The sequence below is a fragment of the Lagenorhynchus albirostris genome, chromosome 17 (genome assembly GCF_949774975.1).
Source record: "Lagenorhynchus albirostris chromosome 17, mLagAlb1.1, whole genome shotgun sequence".
Classification (NCBI taxonomy): domain Eukaryota; kingdom Metazoa; phylum Chordata; class Mammalia; order Artiodactyla; family Delphinidae; genus Lagenorhynchus; species Lagenorhynchus albirostris.
In genome coordinates, this window is record NC_083111.1 from 42471195 (window position 1) to 42495506 (window position 24312).

The 24312-nt window shown below is 44.6% G+C and overlaps 1 protein-coding gene across 3 annotated transcripts in view; it reads left to right on the forward strand.

Moving 5' to 3' along the window:
• The first annotated feature begins 29 nt into the window (after positions 1–29).
• Positions 30–24312, forward strand: part of PTDSS1 (phosphatidylserine synthase 1) — a 64868-nt gene continuing 40585 nt past the window's right edge. For 2 of the 3 annotated variants that reach the window (XM_060127791.1, XM_060127792.1), the window contains exons 1-4: positions 30–316; positions 12086–12175; positions 13002–13090; positions 23726–23773. In XM_060127791.1, coding sequence (XP_059983774.1) covers positions 138–316; positions 12086–12175; positions 13002–13090; positions 23726–23773 — 406 coding nt within the window. In that variant the 5' untranslated portion in view covers positions 30–137. Of the gene's footprint in view, positions 317–12085; positions 12178–13001; positions 13091–23725; positions 23774–24312 lie in introns of all 3 variants that reach the window. The other variant, XM_060127793.1, reaches the window with a different exon arrangement.

The window sequence follows — 24312 nt, forward strand, 5'->3', positions numbered from 1 at the left end:
CTCTGCTCAGTTCCTTTGCTTCTCGCCAGACCCGGCCCCGGCGTCCGGCAGCCTTCTCGCTGCGGCTCGTCACCTCCGGGGTCCCAGCCTCCACGGGCCGGGGCCGCCGCCGCCGCCGCAGGACGGGGAGGCGGGCCATGGCGTCCTGCGTGGGGAGCCGGACCCTGAGCAAAGATGATGTGAACTACAAGATGCATTTCCGGATGATCAACGAGCAGCAAGTGGAGGACATCACCATCGACTTCTTCTACCGGCCGCACACCATCACTCTGCTCAGCTTCACCATCGTCAGCCTCATGTACTTTGCCTTCACCAGGTGAGGCGGGCCGGGCTGCGCTGGGGGCGCGCCTTTGGGCGAAGGGAAGGGGCGGATGGAGGCCGTGGCGGGGAGCATGGCCGGGTGAGGAAGTGGGCTGATTGCTCCACGCACACGCTTTTCCACGGGCGGGTATGTCACCTAGCGCACCCAGCTTCCTTCCCGACAGCTCCTCTGGACCGGCGTTCGTCCCTACCCTCCAACCCAGCCCCATCCCCACTCCCATCGCCACCGCCACCCCTCTCCATACCACCTTTCCCCATACAGCGCCTCGGGCCACATCAGGAACACTCGTGGGTCACCTAGCACGATCTCCTTCCCCGCCCTTCTCCCGCGGCTCTCAGCGTCGCTCCCCACACACATCACGACACGGGCCCCCTCCTCTCCGGCCTCCGTCCTTGCCTAGCACACCGCATGAATCATCTGGTATGCACCACTTTCAGCACATACCTCTTCACACTGAAAACACCCCTGCCTTCCACGAACCATACACAGGCCCAGGACACAACTCAGACCCCTTCCCGCGGAACTCCTCCAGTGTTCGGCACTACCCGCGTGCACAAAATGCACACGTGCGGTGCACTCCAGTCTGTATGCATGGCACGCAAATCATCTCGCGTAACCCTTCCCCCAGCCTCAAACACCACTGTCTATACCACAACAGAAACTGCGGCGTGGACACACACATCACAGCGGACATTCCAGCAGTGCCACACAGACACGAACCCACCACACATCACACGGCGCACGCTCTGTTCTGTTCATCATCTAACATACATGCTGAAATGAGACATTGTCAGGCCATTGTAGCAGTGCCTGGTGCATCATAAATGCTATGGAAAGTATTAAATAAAACACACAAACCTCACACACTGTAGCAGAACTCTCATATCCCCCTGAAAACACACACACACACACACACACACACACACACTCAAAGCACTTCTAATATATACCTGTGCATAGGAGTTAACCCTGCCCAACTTTTGTCAGCCCAGATCTTATAACTCTACCTCACTGAACATGTGGCCCTTCAACCCCAAGCCAGGGAACTGATTCATGCCTAAATGACAGGCACACCTTGGGTCCTACTTATAAGGATTTATGTTTTCTGAATGAACCTCTTTAAAGAAAGAAAAGGTGTGCCTCTACCATGCTTAAAAGACCAACCCAGAGAACTGGAGTTTGGGAGCCACACTGTTGGTCTCAAGACTGTTCGCGTGACCTTGGTTAAGTTATTTAACCTTTCTCTGAGACTCATGATCCACTTCTAAAATGGGGATAAAATATGTACTTACCGCATATGGAGTTATAAGGATTAAATGAATATGTGTGTGAATGCACTTAGCAGAGTGCTTGGCACATGATAAATAATTAAGGTCAGTTACTTCTCTCCTAGTATATTTATCCAACAATCAATGGTTCTCAGCCCAGATCCGCAGAAACTGCTCAGGGTTATATTTGGTGGCCACAAGCATTGAGGGAACTTCTGGTATTTAGTGGGTGGGGGTTATAAATGTTTATAACGCAAGGGACAGCATTGTACGACAAAGAGTTGTCCCTTACAGGCACACATAGGCACATACACACAAGTGCCAATGGGGTCTCCCTTGAGAATCAATGCACTTTTTCAGATTTTCATAAAACTAATAATGTCCTCCTACATCACACTTGTTCCTTATCTCCACAATGCATTTGACTCTTAATTCTTATTTTGTCAGTGTTTATCGATTTGCATGACTCTATCTAAAGCCATAAAGCATATAAACAATGACTCAATAATTGAGGGAAACAGCTACTATTATTGTAAAATATTCTGCTAACGCTCTGCAGCGGGGTAAGACCAGATCTTTCCACAGTATCCAACCAAGAACATATTTCTAGCTTTGGAGAGAAATCAGTCTTGTCCCTATTTATGGTTGCCCTCAAATACTTATCATGTCATCTGATTTTACCAGCTAGTGGCTGTGTGGCCGCTTAGTTTTGCTAAGCCTCAGTTTCCTTATCCGTGTGTAAAGTGAAAATATCTAGTAATACCCGATAGGATTTTGTTATAAGGGCTCAATTCATTTTTTTAGATAATCTGTATTTAGCTCAATGCATGACGAATAGTAGGTGCTCAGTAAACCTTAGCTATTGTTATTATTACATCATTTCATTGTATGCTAATGCCTTCTAAATTATGTTTGTCATTGAGTGAGAGTGTGGTGTGCTCTATAATTCAGAAAAAGGATAAAGACTTTGGGAAAATGGACAGTGCTTTGCTTGGATAACATGCATCCCTGTTTCATATTAACTTCAGTTTCACTTCATCTCGTGTGGGTTGGCAAGAGATGGAATTAGTGCAGGAGTTTCTTTGGAACTTAGAAAAGTAATTATGGTATTTTATTTTAAATAATGAGAAGCAAGAATGAGCAGTTTGTTTCAAACTTTTATCTTTAATATTATTCTAGGCCCTTTCAGAACAGATCTCTCTTCCTCTTTTCTAATACAGAAAGTCACATTCTTCTGGAATTTCCCTTTTACAGCATATTCTGCCAAAGCATTCAATAAATTACAGCAGTGAAACTATAAGAAATGAATATGAATTTTAACAGCTTGTCAAACATAATAGAAAAGGCACAATCTGAACCTCAGGCTATGGCCTTTTCCAAAAATGATAATAATTTTACTTCTTCCACTAATTTCAAAGAGACAGAAGTCACATATTAAAGAACTACTTAATAACAAGTTTCATGTTATAGAAAATCATAAGCACCATTAGTACAATTAGTACTTACTGTGTCTTACTCATTTTTTGTAATGATTTGTGACCCTTTAAACAGACATTACAGTGATAGCTCTGTCTTCTTCCATAAAGACTGAAAGTAATTACTTCTTAAAGTTTGTTTTTCAAAGACTAGTAGTTGAAGAGAGTCAGCAATAGAGTACTTTTGGGGTGTCAGGTTACCCGTATGTGTGAAACAGTACCTGGGTCATGTCACATGCTGCAGAGACACAGCAAGCATTTAGGATTGGCAAGGATTAGATGCCTCTCACAGAAGTCTGAGACAAGTTTGGACTTATCAAGCAGTTCTTTTGTTAAATAACAACTAGGCCAACTCACTGTTAAATCACAGCGTTTAAACCGACAGTCCCCATCACTAACAATAAAGCCAGATGTTATCGAATCATTCCCCCTAAGATTGGAAAAGCTCACTTTGCCACATTTTCAGGTAAGTATTTTTAGAAGTTAAATGCTTCGGCCTATGCCTTATAAGTTTGCTCAGCCGAAGTAGGGCAAGGAGAGCCTTTCTCTTACGCTCAGAGTGCCTCCTATTTACGCTGCTTTCGTAGGTTGGTAAGCTTGGAAATGTTGAATGGCCTTACTTTCAAACACTCAGGCTTTAGATTTGAAAACACCAAAATTTACGAGATCACATTCGTTGCAGCTCACTGTCTCCTTCAGAGGCACCTGGCAGTAAAACAGTGGCGTCAGTCTCTCCAGTGACACTTGTCCAGCAAAAGTCATCACCTACCCAAAAGAGATTGCCTTCCTGCAGCTTCCGGCACCTAAGGGATCATCTGCTTACCTATGGTTTCTCCTTGATATGGGACTGAGGAAGCGGATGAGGGCAGGGAAATGGACAGACTTTGGATTGATTGATTTTTATTTGTTTGTGCTACTGCTTTTTTACTTCATTTCCTTCAGTGGCTTTGGAGCTCCAGCTCTTCATCTTATCACGGAGCCATAGTTCCACCTTCTGTGTGTCTTCCCTCCTGGATGGCTGCCAGCCTTCCTGTTCTTTCCCTCTAGACCATATCAATTCCCATTAGAAAATAACTCCTGACCCTGCTGATTCAGTTGTCTTGAGCCTGTTTCCTTTATGTACATCATGTTCTTTCTCTCCCAATAACAGAAGGCCTGGCTGTCCTTGTTCCAGGACACCAGCAATGTTAAGCGATCCTCCATTTCGGCTGTGTACTGGGGCTACACCAGCCTTGGAGGTGAAGCAGCGCACTGTGTTAGGTGTTGCCATCTAAAGAGGTTCCAGTTAGCAGCCATCATAACATTTGTCTTCCTCACTTCCTATTTGAATCATATTTTTTATTGGATTTAAATAAGCACCTTTTAGGGACTTCCCAGGCAGTCCAGTGGTTAAGACTCCGCGCTTCCACTGCAGGGGGCGCGAGTTCGATCCCTGGCCGGAGAATTAAGATCCCGCGTGCCCTGTGGTGTGGCCATAAATAAATGAGCCCCTTTTAATTATCCTCTCTTATCCTTATTTCTGGTGTTTTATGTCCTTAATAAGATGATACGTTTATTGAAGGAGAAAATGTGTCATATTTCTTTGGGGTCTTCTGTAGTAAATAAGCATCTGAGTGACTCAAACATTTATTTGGTTTAGATGATGCTTACCTCAGAGAATTTACTTGCCTAGTATTGCTGCCCAGTGTTTAGCATTTTAGGCATAATTCTATTACCAAGTGTAATATAGTTTATCTTGTGATATAATCCCTCTAGCCCCAGATTTCTATAGGGGAGTTATCAGCGTTTTAGTCTCAACAAATCTGGAAGCCAGGGACTCGTCCAGGCAGCTAGGACTGCTTTCCTGAGCCCTAGGTCCTGGCATCACATTTAATTTAGTTCAACAGTCCGCGCTCCGCCCAGCCCAGGTCTCCGCCATCCTGGAGTTCATCTAGTTTATCTTCACCAGGTCCAGTTGGGCCTTAGTAGCTTTCAGAGCTGTCCTCCTCTGCCCATGCCCAGGCTTTGGCTCAGCAAACCCTCTGCTCTCTGGGATGGACACTCCCAGGCCTTGACTCCATTTGCCTCCAGTCCATCCTCCACACCGCTTTCCTCATGACCTTCTGAAATCGAGATTGTGATCTCATCCGTCCCTTGCTTACACTCTTTCCCTGGATCCCCATCACCTATAGCATGTTGCTGGACCCTAATGCCAGGATGGTACCTCTCTCTGACTGGAGAGCACCTCCTGCCTACCCGTGAGCCCATGGCATTCCTGGCAACGCACCTGGATGGTCCCCCTCCAGACACCTTTCTTGATTGTTCCAGGAAGCTCAGAGGCAGAAATGTTTATATACTTCTAAACATTTTTTTTTATTATTGTATCTCCCTGTTCTAGTATTTGTTTCTGTATCAATTTCTTGAGGCCAGATATCTCAATCATCACAGGTAATACACACCCAGTAAATGCTAAATGAATCAAATATAAAAAAATCATTTATACAATATGAACTTTCAAAAACTATCACTCTTCTCTTTTAGTTGATATGTCAGCTATAATTCTTAAAAAGAATCCTAACGTTTTATAAAATGAAACGAATGTAGTCTTCAAAGATAATACCAAAGCTAGTTAACATCCATCCGCCTTGTAACCCGGGACTGAGTTTTCCATTGGGAGAGAGGATCCTTCACAGTGACTAGCCTCATAAACACGAGCCTACCGGTGTGTCTCAGTTTCAAGGATTGCTATTAAAGAGATGGAAAGGAGGAGATAGGAGGGGGAGAGGGGACAGTCAACTTTGCAGCCTTAGGAGTCAGGACAGAGTTCTTACCTTCCTGGCCCCAGGGAGACAGGCTTGTCTAAAAATTGTCTGTGAGGGAATGGAGTTTGTTTTCCCGGTCTCCTTGCCCACTGCCTGTAGCCTGTTGTTCAAGTTTAAGAATCTGAGTCCCAAACTCTTTGAGTTCAAACCTTGGTTAAAAAAGCTCAGGGCTTTCCTTATACTTGTCCTGCTTTTAGGGTTCTCTCCTGGGTAGTTATCTATACGCAAACAGGGGTGACAGAAGGAGTTGAGATGTTTGAGTACCTGATTGGTCAGCACTGGGGCAGGAAGGTGCAGTGGAGCCTGTGGACCCAGGCCGTGACCCCCCCCACGTTACCTGGGTCTCGGGCCCGCTCAGCCCCGGCCTTTTGCTCTTTCTGGCACCCACCACATTGAGAAGGCCTGCTCCGTGCCAAGCGTTGTGCTGGGCACTGGAGGTACAGTGGGTGAATGAGATGGGGCCTGAAATTACAATTTTATTCTAATCCATTCAGTATTTTCACTGAGTATGGTCAGGGCTACCCCAGCGTGCTTCTGGAGCTCCTCGTAAATTTAGCAGAACTTCGGGGAGAAGGACTCTGCCTCCCTAAGCTTGTCGGTATCATACCGGTAAGGGTAGCAGTCTTGACCTAGAGCCAGCATTCCAGAAGCCCTGGCACCTGCTTCACTCTGCCTCTATTTGTTGTAACTGTGGGCAAAACAAAGCAAGAGCTTTATTTTCTTCATCCTTCAAGTGGAGATAATACTCCCCCACAGAACTGTGGAGCAGTTCAATCAAATACCAGCTGGGAAAGGCCTTTGGAAAGTTCAGAGCCCCAGAGACCGAGGCGCTTGTTATTAGAGCCTCAGAGGACCTAGGAAAGAGGTCAGGGCACTGCCACGGCATCACAGTTGAAGTCCTTTTCTTTTTTGTTGCTGTAAAGTAAAATGTCTTATTTGAGCAAGAATCCTGAGGCCAGGAAAAGTCAAGATGGGCGTCTGGCAGCCCTGACTGCAGGTTCTGAGCTCCCCTGGGAAGTGAGAACTACATTGTCCCCTCAGAGCCTGAGGAGATGGTAACAACCCCACGAACAGGGGCCAGTCTTGTGTGAACGATCGAGGTGGTTTTCTGGGTTTGGGGGTGTCTTATCAGGTTGATCAGAGACAGTGCCAGCGAACTGAAAACTTTTCTCTCAGGCCAAAGCTATACTAAGATAATAATTTGATTTTTATGTCTTATTGTGCTTTTCATCATGATTCTCTCAAGAATCAGGACCAAGTTTGTTCATCTTTGTCCCCAACGATAGGTGTCAGCTAGCTGAGGGAATGGGTGGACAGACATTGTAAACTAATAACTGACAGGCCCTCTGTGCCAGGCACTGTTCTAAGTCCATCGCACGTGTTGAATTATTTTATCCTCACAACAACCCTGTGAGGTAGAACTGTTATTACCCTTTGATATACTGAGGAGGAAACCAAGGCACAGAGAGGTTGAGTAATCTGCCCAAGGTCACACAGGCTGATAAGTATGAAGTCAGAATTCTGGTCCACGCCGTCTGGCCACAAGCCTGTCTTCCTTGTCACTGCACCAAACAGCCTCCTAAAGGGGGAAAAACTTAGACTTTGGAGTCAGTAAAATGCAGATTATGATCATTTCCCCCCTTTGAGGATGTTAGGAAGATAAAGAGAGCTAACATGCAAAGCAGCTAGCTAGCTTTCTGAGTGTGGCACAGATCTAGTGGATGTCCAGAGATAAACCCTTCTTGTCCTCTAATTGAGGGTCTCTGGAGTCAGTATTGTGGTCTTTGGGGCCTTTGCAGCCAAGTTGCTTTTCATGGTTAACTATGGAAAATGTCTGTGTCCCTCGGCATATGGTTAAGTCTCTGGATTACTGGGAGCTGAGAGAGAAGAGGCCACACCAGAGCTTACGGAACGGCCCTGTGTGGTCAGCTTGTCAGGAGGCCGGTGGCGTGGGCAGCCTCCTCAGTCATGCATTCCGTTCTTTCTGCGCGCCCACCTCTTGCAGGGACTGTGCTGGATGCCGAGGGTACACCCTCTCTACTCTCAGGAAAGCCAGAGGGTGTATCTGGGGCTGCTAGTCTGATAGGACTCAAGATTTCTTCTTTAGCTCACCTGCCTAGCCTTCAATCTTTGATCACGGGAGTTTGATCTTCCTGTACTGTATATTTTCAGTTTTGCCAAAGATCTTGCCGTCCATCTTTGATACTTTTTGTTTTTCTAATTAGGCAAATATAAAACGGCCAACTTTTCAGACTCGCTGCTGTTTTATTCAGGTTTAATTGGCCTTTTTTTTTACTTCTGAAACTAGGCCATTCTTTTGATCCTGTCTTTCTAATAAAATGGCTCAAAATTTACAAAATTGCAGTTTCATTGTTTTATCACTGATCTCAAGTTCTTACAAATTTAATGTTGATGTATAATTGACTTATTTGAAACGTAACATACCTACATTGCTTAAAATCCAAGGTACCCCAAAGGGTATGTAGTGAAAAGTCTCGCCCCACTCTTCTTTTATCCTCTTTGGAGAAAACCAGTGTCACCATACCTTGGATGGATTTCCAGAGACATGCTATGCAGCCATGAGCAGAAGTTACAAGTTATATATACCTATACACGCTCTCTTTTTTGCATAGAAAGTTGCTTACTATACTCACTGTTCTGCAAATTGCTTTGTTTACTTCATGATCTCTTAATTTATTCTGTATCAGTTAATTAATTAAAAGCTTCATCCTTTTTACAGCTGCCTAGTACTCCATTTTGAGCCGGAACCATAATTTACTTAATCAGTCCCTTTTCGGTAGACATTTAGTTGTTTCCAAGTTTTGCTAATACATATAATGCCACAGTGAACAACCTTGTACATATGTCGTTTTTGCATAAATGAAGGTATATCTGTGAGATACATTGTCATACATGGAATTGCTGGGTCACAGGGTGTATGCATTTGTAAATTAATAATGTTGCCAAATGGCGCTCCATAAAGGTGGTATGTGAGAATGCCTGTTTATCTATTTCTGCATAGCCTCACCGGCTCAGTCATTAATTTTTTACCTTTGTCCATAAGGTAGATAAAAATGGTCTCTTTCTGTTGTTTCCATTTCCCCATCTCTCACCATGAACAAGGTTGAGCATCTTTTTTTTTTCACTTGCCTGAGAGCCAGTGGATTTTTCTGCTCTGTGAACTGTCCCTTCATATCTTTTGTCCATTTTTCTATTTGCTTTTCTTTGTCCATTTGTTCTTTCTGTTAATTGATGTGGGGGGAGAGCTTTGTAATTAGGGGAATTAACCCTTTGCCTTCATATGAGTTGCAGATATTTTTTCCAAGTTTATGATTTTGTTACTGATTTCTTTGCCATGCAGATTTGTCAGTCTTCTCCTTTATGACTTCGGAGGTTTGTATCGTACTTTCGAAAGGCCTTCCCCACTCTGAGATTGTTGTGTTTTGTTTGGGGGTTTTGGGTTTTTTTTTTTAATTCTCCCATCATTTCTTCCAGAATTTTGTTTTGGTTTTACTTTTAGTTTCTTGAATCATCCAGAACATATTTTGGTATAAGTTGTGAGTTATGGGATTCCATCTTCTTTTCCTAGGCCACGTTTATTCATTTTAGCCTTGCTTTTATTTTGTAACTTACAAATTGCACGCCCTGTGAAACTCTCTTACGCCATCCCTGGGCATCTACCATGAGTCAGGTTGATTTAGGATGACAGATAAGTTTTCATGAGGCAGTTTGGCAAGGAGGAAAGATCATCATCTTCAGAGTCTAGCAGGCCTGGTTTTGAACGCTGGCTCTGTAACTTCTTACCTCCACAATCTTGGGCAAGTTACTAAACCTATCTGAGCCTTTGTTACCTCAGATGGTTGATAATAGCCCAGTGGGTTGTGACAATTAGAGATAATGTCTAGAAACTGCCTGTTCAGTGCCTGGCACACAGTAGACACTTGATAAACAGGAGCTATTATCGTTGCTGTCATTATTAGCAATATCAGTAGTGTGATTTGGTCTGAATGAGGACATTGTGTTCCTACCCTCACTGTGTGCAGCCATCCTTCCGTAAAAGTTGGTGTTCTTGGAAGTTGGATATGGGGCTTCTCTGCATAAGCCAGAGAGCATGGCAAGTGCCCTGGTAATGGTCGGGCTGGCATTTTTAGGTTGTGTTCATGACCTCTGGGCAGGTGTTTAATTATTAGTATGTCCATTAAAATAAGATTGTACTTTTTTTTTTTTTTTTTTTTTTTTGTGGTACACGGGCCTCTCACTGTTGTGGCCTCTCCCGTTGCGGAGCACAGGCTCCGGACGAGCAGGCTCAGCGGCCATGGCTCACGGGCCCAGCCGCTCTGTGGCATGTGGGATCTTCCCAGACCGGGGCACGAACCCGTGTCCCCTGCATTGGCAGGCGGACTCTCAACCACTGCGCCACCAGGGAAGCCCAAGATTGTACTTTTTAAGGCACTTCCTCCCTGCAGCAGGAAGTCTGTCTGATTCTGTAGTTTGGTTTTGTAATCAGATCTCTGAAGTTAACAGCCAAGCATTATTTGTCCAGCATTGTCCAGTTTAGGGTTACTTGGCCATAGGATGATCTAGGAAACGTTTAAGATCTGTATGATCTCTTATTTCAGAACCTTACGTTCAATCCTGTCATAAGTCTGGAAATCATTTCATTGGGTGCAGAAACTGAGCAGCCTAAACAGAAGTTGGCATCTAAGTTAACTTCTGCTTTTAAACCAACACCCCAGGACCCAGTCCTTAACTAGGTAATTCATTATTGTTTCATTCCATACCTTTTCATGTATGTATTCTGACGCTCTAGAACTTCTTTCTACGTGAAATTGGTTTTCTTCTAAGATTTTTTTTTGACCTGTCTCTTTTCCTTTAGTAATATTTAATCTTAATTTAATATTTGTCTTTTGAAAACTCTTTCACTACAGTCCTTCTCTAGATAAACCCAGCTTCTTTTATAATTTTAAGATTTAATGCTACCAGTCTCATCATCTCTAAACTATCTCCTTCCATTCTGTTTCATCTCATATCTTCTGTCTACTCATCCTGCGTCTTTCGAAACTGAAACACTGAACTTCCCTCTCCCAAGCTTCTCAATAGTTACCAGTACTTCAGAAAATTTTACTGTCATGTATTTCTGTTTTCCCACTTTTGTTTGCTTCTCTGAGCCCCAGATATGTTACTAGAATCTTCTTTTTTGTTGCAAACTGTCAAAACCTAAATTCTTCACCATCAATGTTAAGAAAATTTCCATTTGGGAAATTTTACTTCATTTTAAAACAGTAAATTTTCTTCCATAATCAATAATCAGTCCAGAAATATATTGAGGGCCTATTAATGAATAATTCCCTGCCATTAGGAGTTTACTTTCTACAGAGGAGATAGACAACATATAAACCAACAAATGTAATCATTTCAGTTGCTGGGGTTATACAGGAGTTAAACACAGTAATACATTAGAAATGACCAGGCAGGAGAGCGGGGAAGCTTATCTCCTATTTACAGTTCTTTTGCTTCTGCTCTGAGTTTAAATCTTGTATTTTGTTTTCTCTTAATTTTTCTTTCTTTTTTTAATTAATTTTTATTGGAGTATAGTTGCTTTACAATGTTGTGTTAGTTTCTTGCCGTACAGCAAAGTGAACCAGTCATATTCATACTCTCTTAATTTTTCTTTTAACATTTTTTACTGGTGCTTTCTGATTATGTTAAGCTGCCCCATTTTTATTCATCCCTTAGATAGCCAACTGCCCATATTTGACAAGTGACTGCATAATCTCATTGCATTATACCCTTATTCCTTATAATCTTATGCTTCCTTTCTGATTCCTGAACAATTTTTCTGCCACAGTCTCTGTAGTAAAGGTCATCTTTAGTTAGTCTTAAAACCAAAAGGTATTTCTCCAAAATAAACCTTACCTTTTGACATCCTGGGTATTTTTAATTTTTTTTTAAAGAACTGTGATTCTCAAATGCTTGTCTGAGCAGAATGTGTGTTGGGGTGTGAGGTTGCCAATTGCCTTCCTCACCAGAACTGGACTTGACTATGACACTGTGTTATTTTAGGAAATGATAGTGAATAGTAGATAGTGTGTGTAATGACTTAGCTCAGCAAAATAAAGTTAGCAATCCCCCAGTTTTTAGAACATGGAACTCTTACTCCTTCTAGGCTGACTATTTAGATCCAAAAATGAATACTCAATGTTCCTTTTCTATTTTCAGGGATGACTCTGTCCCAGAAGACAACATCTGGAGGGGTATCCTCTCCGTAATTTTCTTCTTTCTTATCATCAGTGTACTAGCTTTCCCCAATGGTAAGTGATGTAACGCTTTATCGCATTTCTCCTGTGCATTGTGCCCTTGTTGGTATTTTTGAGATGCATGTCATCTGGAAGATGAAACTGGAGGGTGGAATAAAAAAAGACTCTTGAGTGTTGTATGGTGGTTAAGGGCACAGGCTCTGGAGACAGACTGCCCTTTCTGCCACTTCCTAGCTCTGTCCCTCTTTAAGCCATTTCTCTCTGAAATGGAGAGAAGTACAGTTGTAAGGGTTAACTGAATTAAAACAAGTAAAATACTCTGAACAGTGACTGACAAATTGTAAGCTCTCAATGAATGTCAACTATTGTTCTTGTTGCTGTGTTTGTTATTATCAGCCGAGTCATAAAATACTCAATTACTGTTCAGTTACTCCTTTTTTGCTAAGGACAGAGTCAGTGCTCTAAAGAGTATTACTTAAATAATTGTTGTCTTAACTGTAAACTTTGTTGGGATAAGAATTTTCATTATCAGGTTAAAAAAAATTACCGTGAAATTTTCCCCCATCATGATTATAGAGTGAGGCAAAAGCCTTGGTTTAAAAACTAATTTGGTATCTTGCCATACTTGAGATTCATACCTTTCCTCTGAATTGTCCCTTACGAGTTGCTTTATTTTTTCTTATTCCCCTTTAGTACTTTCTCCCTGGAATATTCTCTATTTATTCTCTGTGAGTGATTTCTAAACGCTCACTTTTTATATCCTGTTTCTTTTATTTTTTTAAGTTTTTTTGTTGTTGTTGTTTGTTTTTTTGATGTAGACCATTTTGTAAAGTCTTTATTGAATTTTTTACAATATCGCTTCTTTCTGTCTTATGTTTTGGTTTTTTGGCTGTGAGGCATGCTCCCCAACCAGGGATCGAACCCACACTCCCTGCATTGGAAGGCGAAGTCTTAACCACTGGACCACCAGGGAAGTCCCTCCTGTTTCTTTTACACTTAGGATATTTTCTAACTGTTTCAGTCTTTTTTTATGAGTTATGCTCCATGGGCCCTGCTCAGGTTTTAAATATGATGATTTAAGATGTGCTTCTTCTCCATCCTCCCATCATAGAATATAATGTGTAATATTAGGAGCTCATTATGAACGTTACTGATTGTTGTCTGAAGCTGTACTGTGGTGATAAGATTCTAATACCAATTCCGGTGTGTGTGTGGCGGTGGGTTGGTGTCCCTGCACCAACAAGCAAGTTGAACACCAGTTAGGTGTCCTACAGTGCTACTCTATTCTGACACTGTCTACCTGGAGATAGCATCAGATTCCACAGGTTAAGTCCCACAAGGCTGCTGCTGCCCCTGCTGCAGATGCCAATCACAAGTCCAGGGTGTCACCTGTGCTTCTGACCGACCGGCTATAAATCCTCCTTGGGTTTGATTAATTTGTTAGAACAGCTCACAGGACTCAGGAAACCAGTTTGCTCACTAGATGACTGAGAATATTAATCAAAAGCCAGATGAAGAGATGCGTAGGGTAAAGTCTGTGGGAAGGGGCGAGCGCGTCCATGCCCTCTCCGGGCGCGTCACTCTCCCCAAATCTCCACGCCCTCAGCAACCCAGAAGCTTTCTAAACCCTATCCTGTTAGTTTCCTATGGAAGTTTCATTACGTTGGTATGATTGATTAAATCTTTGGCCATTGTTTCAGCCGCCAGCCCCCCCTGCTCCCCAGAGCTCAGGGGGTGTGGGACTGAGGCTTCCTACCCTCTAATCCCATTGTTGGCTTCACTGACCCCCATCCTGAGCGGCTTCCCAAAAGTCACCTCATTAACATAACAAAAGACGCTTCTCACTGTCATCCCTTAGGAACTTCCAAGGAGTTTAGGATTCTGTTCCAGAAAGGGAACAAAGACCAAATACTTACTTCTTATAAATCACAGTATCACACACGGCAAGTCCTTTAGGCCTTCCAAAATGTTGGCAGTGGAATTTCGTTCTGTATTTTTGTGGGTTCTGCTGGTAGCATAATATTCCAACCAGTAAAACCATGATTCTGAATCCTTCAGGGAATGGATTGTTCTAGATAGCCAGGTTATTTGGCCGCTGTATTTAGCTCTCTAACCACTCAAGCTTTTAGATTAAATTTTACCTTTATTTTTGTTATTGTTATTATTTTTTTTGTTTAGTGAAAACCTTTCAAGATATGAAAACCTCTGTCTTAGTATAGGCCTCTATGATAGGCTACCGTAGACTGAGCGGCTTAAAACAGCAGAAGATTCATCCTGTGGCAGAATTCTTCCCCAGCTGTGAACCTGGGAAATCAAGCAAGTTCTGCGCTTACAGACTACAGTAGTGGGCCAGGCACAGAGTAGTCATTCCCATTCCCGAAGGAAGACACAGGAAAGAAGGGAGGGGTGACAAGCCCCAGGCAAGTCCCAAACGTAGGAAGGCAAACTCTAGGCTATCTCTCAAGGCTCGAGAATAATCCTCTTCGGCTCGATGCTCTGCCTTCCAGACCCACTGGAGCAGTAGTCTGCCTCCACAGCTTTCCCAGTGGGGGTCGAATCCCCAGCGCTCCGGTCCCCTGGCCCAACAGAGCCGGGTGTTGGTCCTGCCCTTTGAAACCAAGGTGCAGGCAGTCCTCCTCCCCTCCCCCCATGGCCCTGTGGTGGAAATGACAGCCCAGATGACCTCTGAGCCACCTTGGAGTCCTTCCTATGTCTTAAAGGATAGCAAATGTTCACAGGTAGCTCTATGGTTTGGCCCTGTAGGGTCCAGGAGGTCCAACAGTCTTCAGCTTCAGGGTTAGAATTTCAACATATGAATTTGGGGTGGGATGCAGACCTTCAGTGCCCAGCACCTGCATACCTTATGCAGGTATGACCAACATAGTTTGGCCTTTCCGCAATGATGAAAGTTCTGATAATGCAGAGTGACTGGAGTATGGAGATAAAATATTCAAAATATAGACAGGTCATGGAATGAAGGGGGATTGGTCGCTATGGCATTCTCTTTCTAGGAAAAGTCCCCAGTGTTGAAAAGCTTTTCTAGCTATCTGCCAACTTTCTTTTTCCTACCACTTCCTTCACATAAACGCTCAGGATTTTAGGTTTAGGGAGAGCTTAGACCTTATGGAGCCCATCCTTTCTTTCAAGGGTGCTGTGCTATAGTGCAACTTAAGTGGCCGCTTGGGGCATCAAGCCTCTTACACACACTGAAAATACCAGAGGCTGTGGGTGGTCCCCCTGAGCTCTAGAACCTGGCCTTACAAAGATGGAGTAAGAATACAGCCCAGAAAAAGGAGACGGTGAGCTGCATCTCAGATTTGATACCGACACAAGGTCTATGGCCACAGAGTCCCCAGGGGAGGTGAGGAGGTGCCAGTTCAGGTAGTGGTCACCGTCACCCCCTCAGCCTTCTACCTTCCGTATCCTGTGAAGTTCTGCTGCTTACTTCCCGGCCATCCCTTGATGCCACGAACATTATTGTTCTGTGCCCTCTCTTCCTATTTCTCATCTTGTCTGTGCCCTACCATCCTTTTTAAAATTTTTAGTTTTAAATCAGTCAATCACAACATAGTACGTGTGCAGGAAACTGATCAATCCAAAGGTATGTGTGTTCTTCAAGCCTCCAGCTTTCCTCGACTGTGTGTTAACTGTTTCCCAGTTCTTCACAGCTTCAGAGGTTTCTTTTCTGCTTTTTGAAAAATTTAAACTTGCTATTTCTGAGAGCCGTTTTGGAAGTTTGAGGATTCTCAGAGATCAGTGTCTCCATAGCCGTGATTTTTTACAGATAATCCCTTCTGCGGAGCTTTGGCAGGAGCTGGGCTTTGGGGCTTCGTTCGCAGCTGTTTTCCTTAAGGTTCCAAAAGCCCTGAAGGTTGGGGGATTAAATCTGTTGGACGTGACATTTTGCGTGATTTCTGCTGATTTGTCCTCTTCTTCCTTCATGAAGACATCTAATCTTCCATATCCACTCACCTGGCTGAGTCTCTCATGATGGGACTGGGCTTTTGTTTTCCTCGTGGAAAGATAAAAGTTGTTTGTTTCATGCTTTTCTTACCCTGGCTGCCCGGACTTTGTGATACACACAAAGCAGGGAGGACCCACAGGGCTCATGTAGTTCAGTCTGCTCCGTTTACGGCTCGGGAAGCTGAACCCAAGGCCATCAGTCACCGCTGAGCTGCCACCCGGCCTCTGATGCCGGCCTGATGTTACGGCTCCGGCTCCCACACATTCCTGTACTCGGCGAAGTCCTGGCCTTTTCTCATGTGAGGCCCATCGTGAGGTGTTTCGCCTCTGTCTTCTACATGTTTCTGTCTCCCTGTGCTGCTGCTTCTCTCTGTCAGTCTCTGGCTTCTCTTTTTCCCAGGAGCGCAGTCTTAGGGCCTGAGTTGGCCCGTGCCTAGTGTGCTTCGGACCTCACGCCCAGCGGCGGTGGTTGTGCCTTTGCTCCTCTGGAGCCCAAATGTCAGCCCGCGGATTGAGCTGAACCTTCCGCCACCAAAACCAAGGGCTCAGATTTAGAAAAGGACAAAGTCCATTCAGCATTCTGTGCAGGAAGGATAAGGACGTTAGGGAAGCAGTGCTTGGAGGGACTGTCTTGCAGCCACGTGTACAAAGCAAACACAGTGTCAGCCTTGTTCTCCAAAGAGCCATTTGCTCACACTTTACATCAGATTAGTAAAAACTGTAAGTTTTCCACATTAAAGAATGCTGTTATTGAATATTTTTTAAATTGGGGGTGGCCTTGGAGGGCGCCGTAGATTTGATGGGGGAGCTGGTAGGCACTGGGAAAGGGTACTCCTGGGCATGTGGCTGCCCACCCCCCCCAGCTGGCATTCAGACTACAGCCTTTTCAGGAGCCATGATGCTAGGTGGATGTTTCACCGAGTGGAACGGACACGACTCTTCTTGTTCCAGTCTCGTCACCTTCTCTTCCTCACTCCCCACCCTTGGCACAGATTCTCAAATTAAGTAATGGAATGAATGGGAGCAATGGAGCCCAGCATTTGCCTTGTCCTTGAAAGGCAGTTTTGGGGAAGTGCCCGCAGTGGATGGCATTCCCAGAATGGCTCTGTTTTGGCAACTTCAAACGCATTTATCCTTGACCTAGTAAAGGCTGCCCTGAATGTTTAAGTATAGGCCTAAGTTTGGTTGTGTCCATATGTCTCGTATGTCTGTGAGTTTACGTATGCTCTCTGTGTACTAGAATTGATCAATTCCTACAGGAGGGGCCCTCTGGTTCGTTTTGTACAGAGTCTAGATAGCAAAGAAGGCCCTTGACTTTCTCTATGAGGTTTATAACAGGATGCTTTTGGCCACAAGTAATAGGAAACCCCTTTCAAAATGGCTTAAAGGATAATTAAAATGTTTGCTTTCTTACATTACAAGAAGTTCTGAGATAGAGTGGTTCAGGGTTGACTAATTCAGCAGCTCAGTGACACGTGAAGACCCAGGTTCTTTACCTGTTTCTGCTCCACCATCTTCAGCAAGATGCCTGTGCTTTGCTGCCCTCGTGGTCTTGGGACAGCTGCTGCACTGCTGAAATGTAGTCACAGACAGTGTCCAACAGAAGAGGAGGTCACGTCTTCCCATGCATCTTTTTAAGAGTGAAGAGGCCTTTTCTAGAAACCCCCCAGCACACTTGCCCTCACTCCTCTTTGATTAGGCTTAGGCCACATGCCTCTGCTCCAGGCAGACCTGAGGACAGGCGTTTACAGTGGCTGGAGGACATCAGAGGCACATCATAGATCTCTAGTAGATCTTCACTGACTGAAAGAATAAAAGAGAAACAGGATAACCTCCATTGGCTTAGAATTTACCCCTGAGTTACATGGGGGAGGAGTGGAGACTCAGAATTTCATTTGACAGTCAACAGAGTGAGTGGCGGGGTGAGGTCTAGAGTTCCTTCCTTCAGTCCTACAAACAGACATGGAGAGAGACCCTGAGGGGAGACCTTGGAGGGAGAGGGTCAGTTACCTACGCCCACTTCTTTCCTGCTGTCTTCTCTCCCATTCTCTCTCTTTTGGTTCCCTTGAAAAAAATATTTTAAGTGCCACGTCCACCTCCTTATAGCAACTGACACTCAAGTGTAAGTGTAATTTTAACTATGCCACTGTGTCATTGGAGTGTAATTACAATTGCATCACTCTGTCACTGGAGTGAAATTTAGAAACCTGTTGCATCTCCAGCTGGCTGTGAGATTTCTTTCAACAGGTGACTTCTGTGTGCTTTTCCAGCTCCTGAGGGCCTCCATGGACTCTTCCTGCCCTTCCCCCCACACACACCCCGACCCACACCACCACAGCCTTACCCTGTACCCCCAGTGCCCGGCCCAGAGTGGCCTCTCAATCAATATATGTTGAATTAAGAATGAATCTGCCAGGAAAAAAGTTCACAGATTAGCCCTCTCTTTTCCTTTCCTCATCTGCAAGAGTAGCACCATTCAGCACTTCTTCAAGGTATTTTGAAGAGAGTAAGATAACTAATATTTCTTGATTTTCCTGCGTTTATCCTTCCCTTTCTCCTTCGGCCTCTTCTGATTTCTCTGAGCTGAGATAGCGCAAATCACATCTCCTTGACACATGAAGGTGATAAAAATGAGGGAAAAAAGGTACTATGTCCCCCCATTCTCTGTCTCCCACTCCACTACTTTTTCTTGTAGAAAAATTCTTTCTTAGGTTTGAAATTTGCTTAGAGATAATTTTATTCACCTTTTCTAGGTTTTTCCTAGAGGAATTTAAACTTTCAAATCATACAAATCAAATATCTCCTGATTTTATTTGTCAATTATACCACATAAAGCTGAAAAAGAGATAATAAAGAGAAGAGGCAGACTGAGAGGACCCAAAGGCACAGACGTGCAGCTGCGAAGATGCAGCTTTTGACTTTGGTTAAAAGGATCCTGCCTCCCTAGGGTTGATCCCTGGAACTCCTTATTCGTGGATATGACAATAGGTTGCTGGCTAGTCAAGCTGTGATCTTATGTTTTGACTTCAGAGGAAGTGTTTTAAATGCTTGCTTTCTCAAGGCAAAGTCATTTGGTTTCTTTTGAAATAAAACTTGCTCTTAATATCTGATTGAAAATGATGTATTCTAGACATAGGGACTGATGAGAAAGTAAAACATGTAATTTTTCAATGTGCCTTGTAAGAAAACCACCTTTGTAAATAAAACCAGCACTTGCTTCTCCATCACCACCCTGAGACACCTTCCCCATCTCTCCTGCATAACTGAACTGAAGACCCAGACTCTTCCAGGCAGCTTTTACCAAATAAGAAATAAAGTATAGCCAAGAAGCCCACCGTCAGATGGGTCACTCCTACTGATGTCCTGGCCATAACACTGGCCAGAGGAAGACCACCGAGAAAATAGTTTGCTGGGGAATAAGACCTGTGGGAAGGTACTGGGATGAGGTAAATGTTCCGGGAAGGCTATACTCACCTGGGCAGGTGGATGCTGTAGGAGGCTTTCAGGGTGACTTGAGCAGAGTAATCAAGTGTGGGCGACCTGGTGAGCATAAGTATCAAGGCTTCTCATACAGGAAAACGCCAGCCTCATCCTTGATATTTTAAAAAGCAAGGTAGTATTTTCAGCAATATTGTTGTCTTTGATGGTGAAGAGGCTACTCTTTGTGAGTAAAGCTACAGGCATGTACTTCTGGAAATACTACATGAAAGCATTCAGAATTTCTTCTCAGAAAGAAGAGGACAGATTGGATGACTGAAGTAAGGCCTGGATTGGGTTTTAAAGTTAGCAACTGAAAGGTCACCTAACATTCCAGGGCCTTATCTTGCCTTTTGTAGGCAAAAGGGCCCAGTGATCTGTTCTCACCCCCTGGTTCAGGACAGAGCTCCTTGGTGCTCTGCTGTCTGTCCTGAAACCCACCGCATCAGATTTCTGAAGCCTTCCTCAGATCAAATGCAAGACAGAAAGGACTTTTTTTTAAATTGTATTTTATGCGAAACATTTATGAAGTAAACACTGATGATGTATAAATGGGATATTAGAGAAAAGAGGAAACAATTCAGTAGCAGCAAGTCAAGATGAGCCTTTAAAAAACCAACCTGCAGTGCAGTAAGATGAAAATTCTCTTTCCAGGCCCTGGAACATGTGTCTGTCTCTGGAATCACAGCCGGACAAAGAGGAATACCTTGGGCTGAAGTAGTTACCTGTTAGGTTAAGGAGAGCTTAAGGCCCCATAAACCCCAAATTCCCGAACCACTCTATCCTCTTATTTACTCTGGAGCACACTGCTTAGGGTTAGACATAAGAAAGGGCCGAGGGCTTCCCTGGTGGCGCAGTGGTTGAGAGTCCGCCTGCCGATGCAGGGGACACGGGTTCGTGCCCCGGTCCGGGAAGATGCCGCATGCCGCGGAGCGGCTGGGCCCGTGAGCCATGGCCGCTGAGCCTGCGCGACCACAACGGGAGAGGCCACAGCAGTGAGAGCCCCGCGTACCGCAAAAAAAAAAAAAAGGGCCAAGTTCTGTTTTCCAAAGGCTGCTCTTAAAGTAACCAAAGGCCGACGAAGGCTTTGGAGGCCTTTCTACTGGTGGATTGTGACGCGCGGGAACGCATATCAGTTCCCTGCCTTCTCCCTCACCTTGCTTATCAAGTCCACATCGCGGCAGCGCTAAACACCACTCACTAGCTTGCCTCTCTCTTGCCCCTCTCCTGGCCCGGAGACAGTCCTGGCTCAGCCCGTCAACTCCTCCCCTCCCCCCTCCCCCTCCCAAGCTGGCCCCGTTCTGACAGTTGATGGGAAAGTGCACACGGGCTCTCAGACCTGGAGTCCTGTGAGCCGTGTGGCCCTGGGTGAGTTCCTTATGCCCCAGTGTCTTTAGCTATAAAATGGGAATGATGGCCCTCTCACCACCCCACTGCCAAGTACCGATTGGGCATGGAATTCTGTTGCAAGCCAAATAATCATAAAATTTCAGAGTTTTACCTTGTAAGAAGAAGTCATAGAGAAAGCTGGTGTCCCATGTTATGTCTGAGGGGTTAATTCAGTAGTTTGGATGGTCATACAGAGTGAAGTAAGTCAGAAAGAGAAAAACAAATACTGTATGCTAACACATATATATGGAATCTAAAAAAAAAAAAAGGTTCTGAAGAACCTAGGGGCAGGACGGGAATAAAGATGCAGATGTAGAGAATGGACTTGAGGACACGGGGAGGGGGAAGGGTAAGCTGGGACGAAGTGAGAGAGTGACATGGACATATATACACTACCAAACGTAAAATAGATAGCTAGTGGGAAGCAGCATAGCACAGGGAGATCGGCTCAGTGCTTTGTGACCACCTAGAGGGGTGGGATAGGGAGGGTGGGAGGGAGACGCAAGAGGGAGGAGATATGGGGATGTATGTATATGTATAGCTGATTCACTTTGTTATAAAGCAGAAACTAACACACCATTGCAAAGCAATTATACTCCAATAAAGATGTTAAAAAAAAAGTAGTTTGGATGAAGTAATGCTTGCAAACCAAACTGCTACCATAAGACAAGTCATTCCTGGTGACAAGTCAAGCTATTAAAATTACTTAAAAGAAGACAAATGTAGCCATCAGTTTTCCAATAACTTGTGAAGAAATTTAACCAGGTTATGTTACCTGGGAGGGGATTCTGGTTTCTATGCTTTACTGTGCCTTTTTTGAGAAAACAGCTGATTAAAAAGAATACAGGTGTCCCGTGCTGTCTGAGCCTTTGCTGTCAGAACTCAGAAATCGAACAGACACAGATAAACTTTCAGACAAATCCCTCACTTATCTGAGCTCTCTCAACTTGCCATCCAAAACTCAGACACCATATTATTTTGGATAATGTAGAGTCCCTCAAACTTAACTCATCTTCTGATCTCTCCTCATTTAAACTCAGAAACTGAATCGATTTGGAGGGTGGAGGTACTTGTAACTGATATTACTAAAATGAACTTCATTCATCCAAAGAAAGCAGTTAGAATGTTTCAGTGTGGTCTTTTTTTTTTTTTTTTGCGGTACGCGGGCCTCTCACTGTTGTGGCCTCTCCCGTCGCGGAGCACAGGCTCCGGACGCGCAGGCTCAGCGGCCATGGCTCACAGGCCCAGTCGCTCCACGGCATGTGGGATCTTCCCGGACCGGGGCACGAACCCGTGTCCCCTGCATCGACAGGCGGACTCTCAACCACTGCGCCACCAGGGAAGCCCTCAGTGTGGTCTTTTTAAGAAGAGATGGGCCCTTTAGAATGAGTCCCAGAATAAAATTTACAATGTAACGTTTGCTGCAGAGAGGATTCCTGGTCATAAGCAACAGAAGCTGTGATGGACGGACTGGCTGGAGGAATCCTAGGAGGGCTAGGAAACCAGGCCCCAGGCTAAGCTTCTAGGAGCTGGCGGCACATCACCCAGGCCTGGTCTAATGAGTGAGCCTTGGCTACAGTCTGTCCCACCATCACGTGTACAGAGAACTCTAAATGGAACTGCCTCTGCCCCAGTCGCCAGTGCCACCTTCATCAGTGTGAGGAGTGCCACCTCCCACTAGTGTCCCTGCTGGCCTGGGCCAAAGGGCGGGGAGAGCTCCGCACACTTACCTCCACTGTCACCCGCTCCTGATGCTGCCTGGCGTGGGTGCGACGAAAGGACCAGGACCCGCTTATAAGGAAGCTGGGCAGCCAGCTCTGACATCTCTTCTGGAGATATGGGATCACAATGCTAGAAATCCTCCAAGTGCAGGAAGGCGCGGGCAGCCCCAAATAGGTCAGGTGCCCTCCAGGACAATGGTCAATATTTGCGAGCTGTAACCCTTCAGTTGGTGGTAAATCAGTTTAACAGATCAAGGCCCAGCTTACTTGCGTTCGTCTTCTATTATTTTTTTTTAATGAAATAAGATAGAAGACAGAGTATTGTTGTATCACTTGTAGTAAGAGTAAATTTCACCCCGTGAAACTTTGGTTTCCCTCCCGTGGAATCTGCATCTGTGTATCTGGGCTAGTCAAAGGTATTTTGTTACCACAGGACATGATCAAAAGCTCCTGCATCAGCGTGTTCCACTGCTCCTAGAGTTTGCTTTCAGTGTCACTCCCCATTGCACTTGTTTTCCAGGCAGGCACGGTATTTCTCTCTTTTACTGTCAGAGCCCCTCAGTGTCCGCTCTCTTTCTCTCTCTCTCTCTCTCTCTTTTTCTCTCTCTCTCTCTCTCTCTCTCTCTCACACACACACACACACACACACACACACACACACACACACACACACACACGATCCAGTAGCTCCTGGGGGACTGTGAGGTTTCTTGTTAATGTCCAGTAAGTATTACATACAGTTAAAGGCTGGCCTGGTGACCTACTCGCTGTTATAACATTGTGTCCACGGGAAATTATGATCTGAGTTAAGCTTAAAAAAAAAAAAAAAGCCTCTGTTGAGATTGATGCCTGTTACAATTGTGGGGAATGGCTGTTACAATGTGGATAAAGCATTTCAACTTAGACTTTGACCCCAGAGTATTTATGTAGAAAAAAAAATTTAACAGTGGAGAGCTTTTTTTAACCCTTTATCTCTGTGGAGATCAGCATCACTGTCTTTGTTTTAGTCTTGGTTTGAAAGCAGTCTGTCTGACCTTGTAATGTTATCTCTGCAGGTCCGTTTACTCGACCTCATCCGGCCTTGTGGCGAATGGTTTTCGGTGAGTTACCCATTAGTCGGTTTAAAAATCCATTCTACTTGAAGCAAATATTTTTCTGTATATTATAGCAGTTTTCCTTACCACTCTACTGTAAAACTTAATAACTTTTTACTTTTTGGTGTTCCTGATATCAATTTTTTTATTAAAATGCTCTGCCACAAAAAAGTGCTGGTGACAGCTGAAATTCTCATACACGTGAACTGTTTCAAGCCCCCACCCCTACCCCTGTCACCACCCCGCCCCCATGCTGTTGTCTGTTAATGCACAGGATTTGACACGAGGGAATGTGGCTTGTTCTTCCTGACGTTGCTATTCGCTGGTGCAAGCTCACGTGCATCGTATGAGCACGTTTGTCTCATCAGCATCCAGGAGGGACTGAAACCCCAGCAAACTCCCCAGTGTTGTGAATGGGAAAGAGCTTAGAAAAAGAGAAGTCTTAGCAAAGAGCCCTGATTTGAACTAAGGTTTAGTGATAAGCATCTCATATAAATGTTGGATCTCTTATGGTTACTTGATTTCTAGTCCAAAAAGTAAAACCA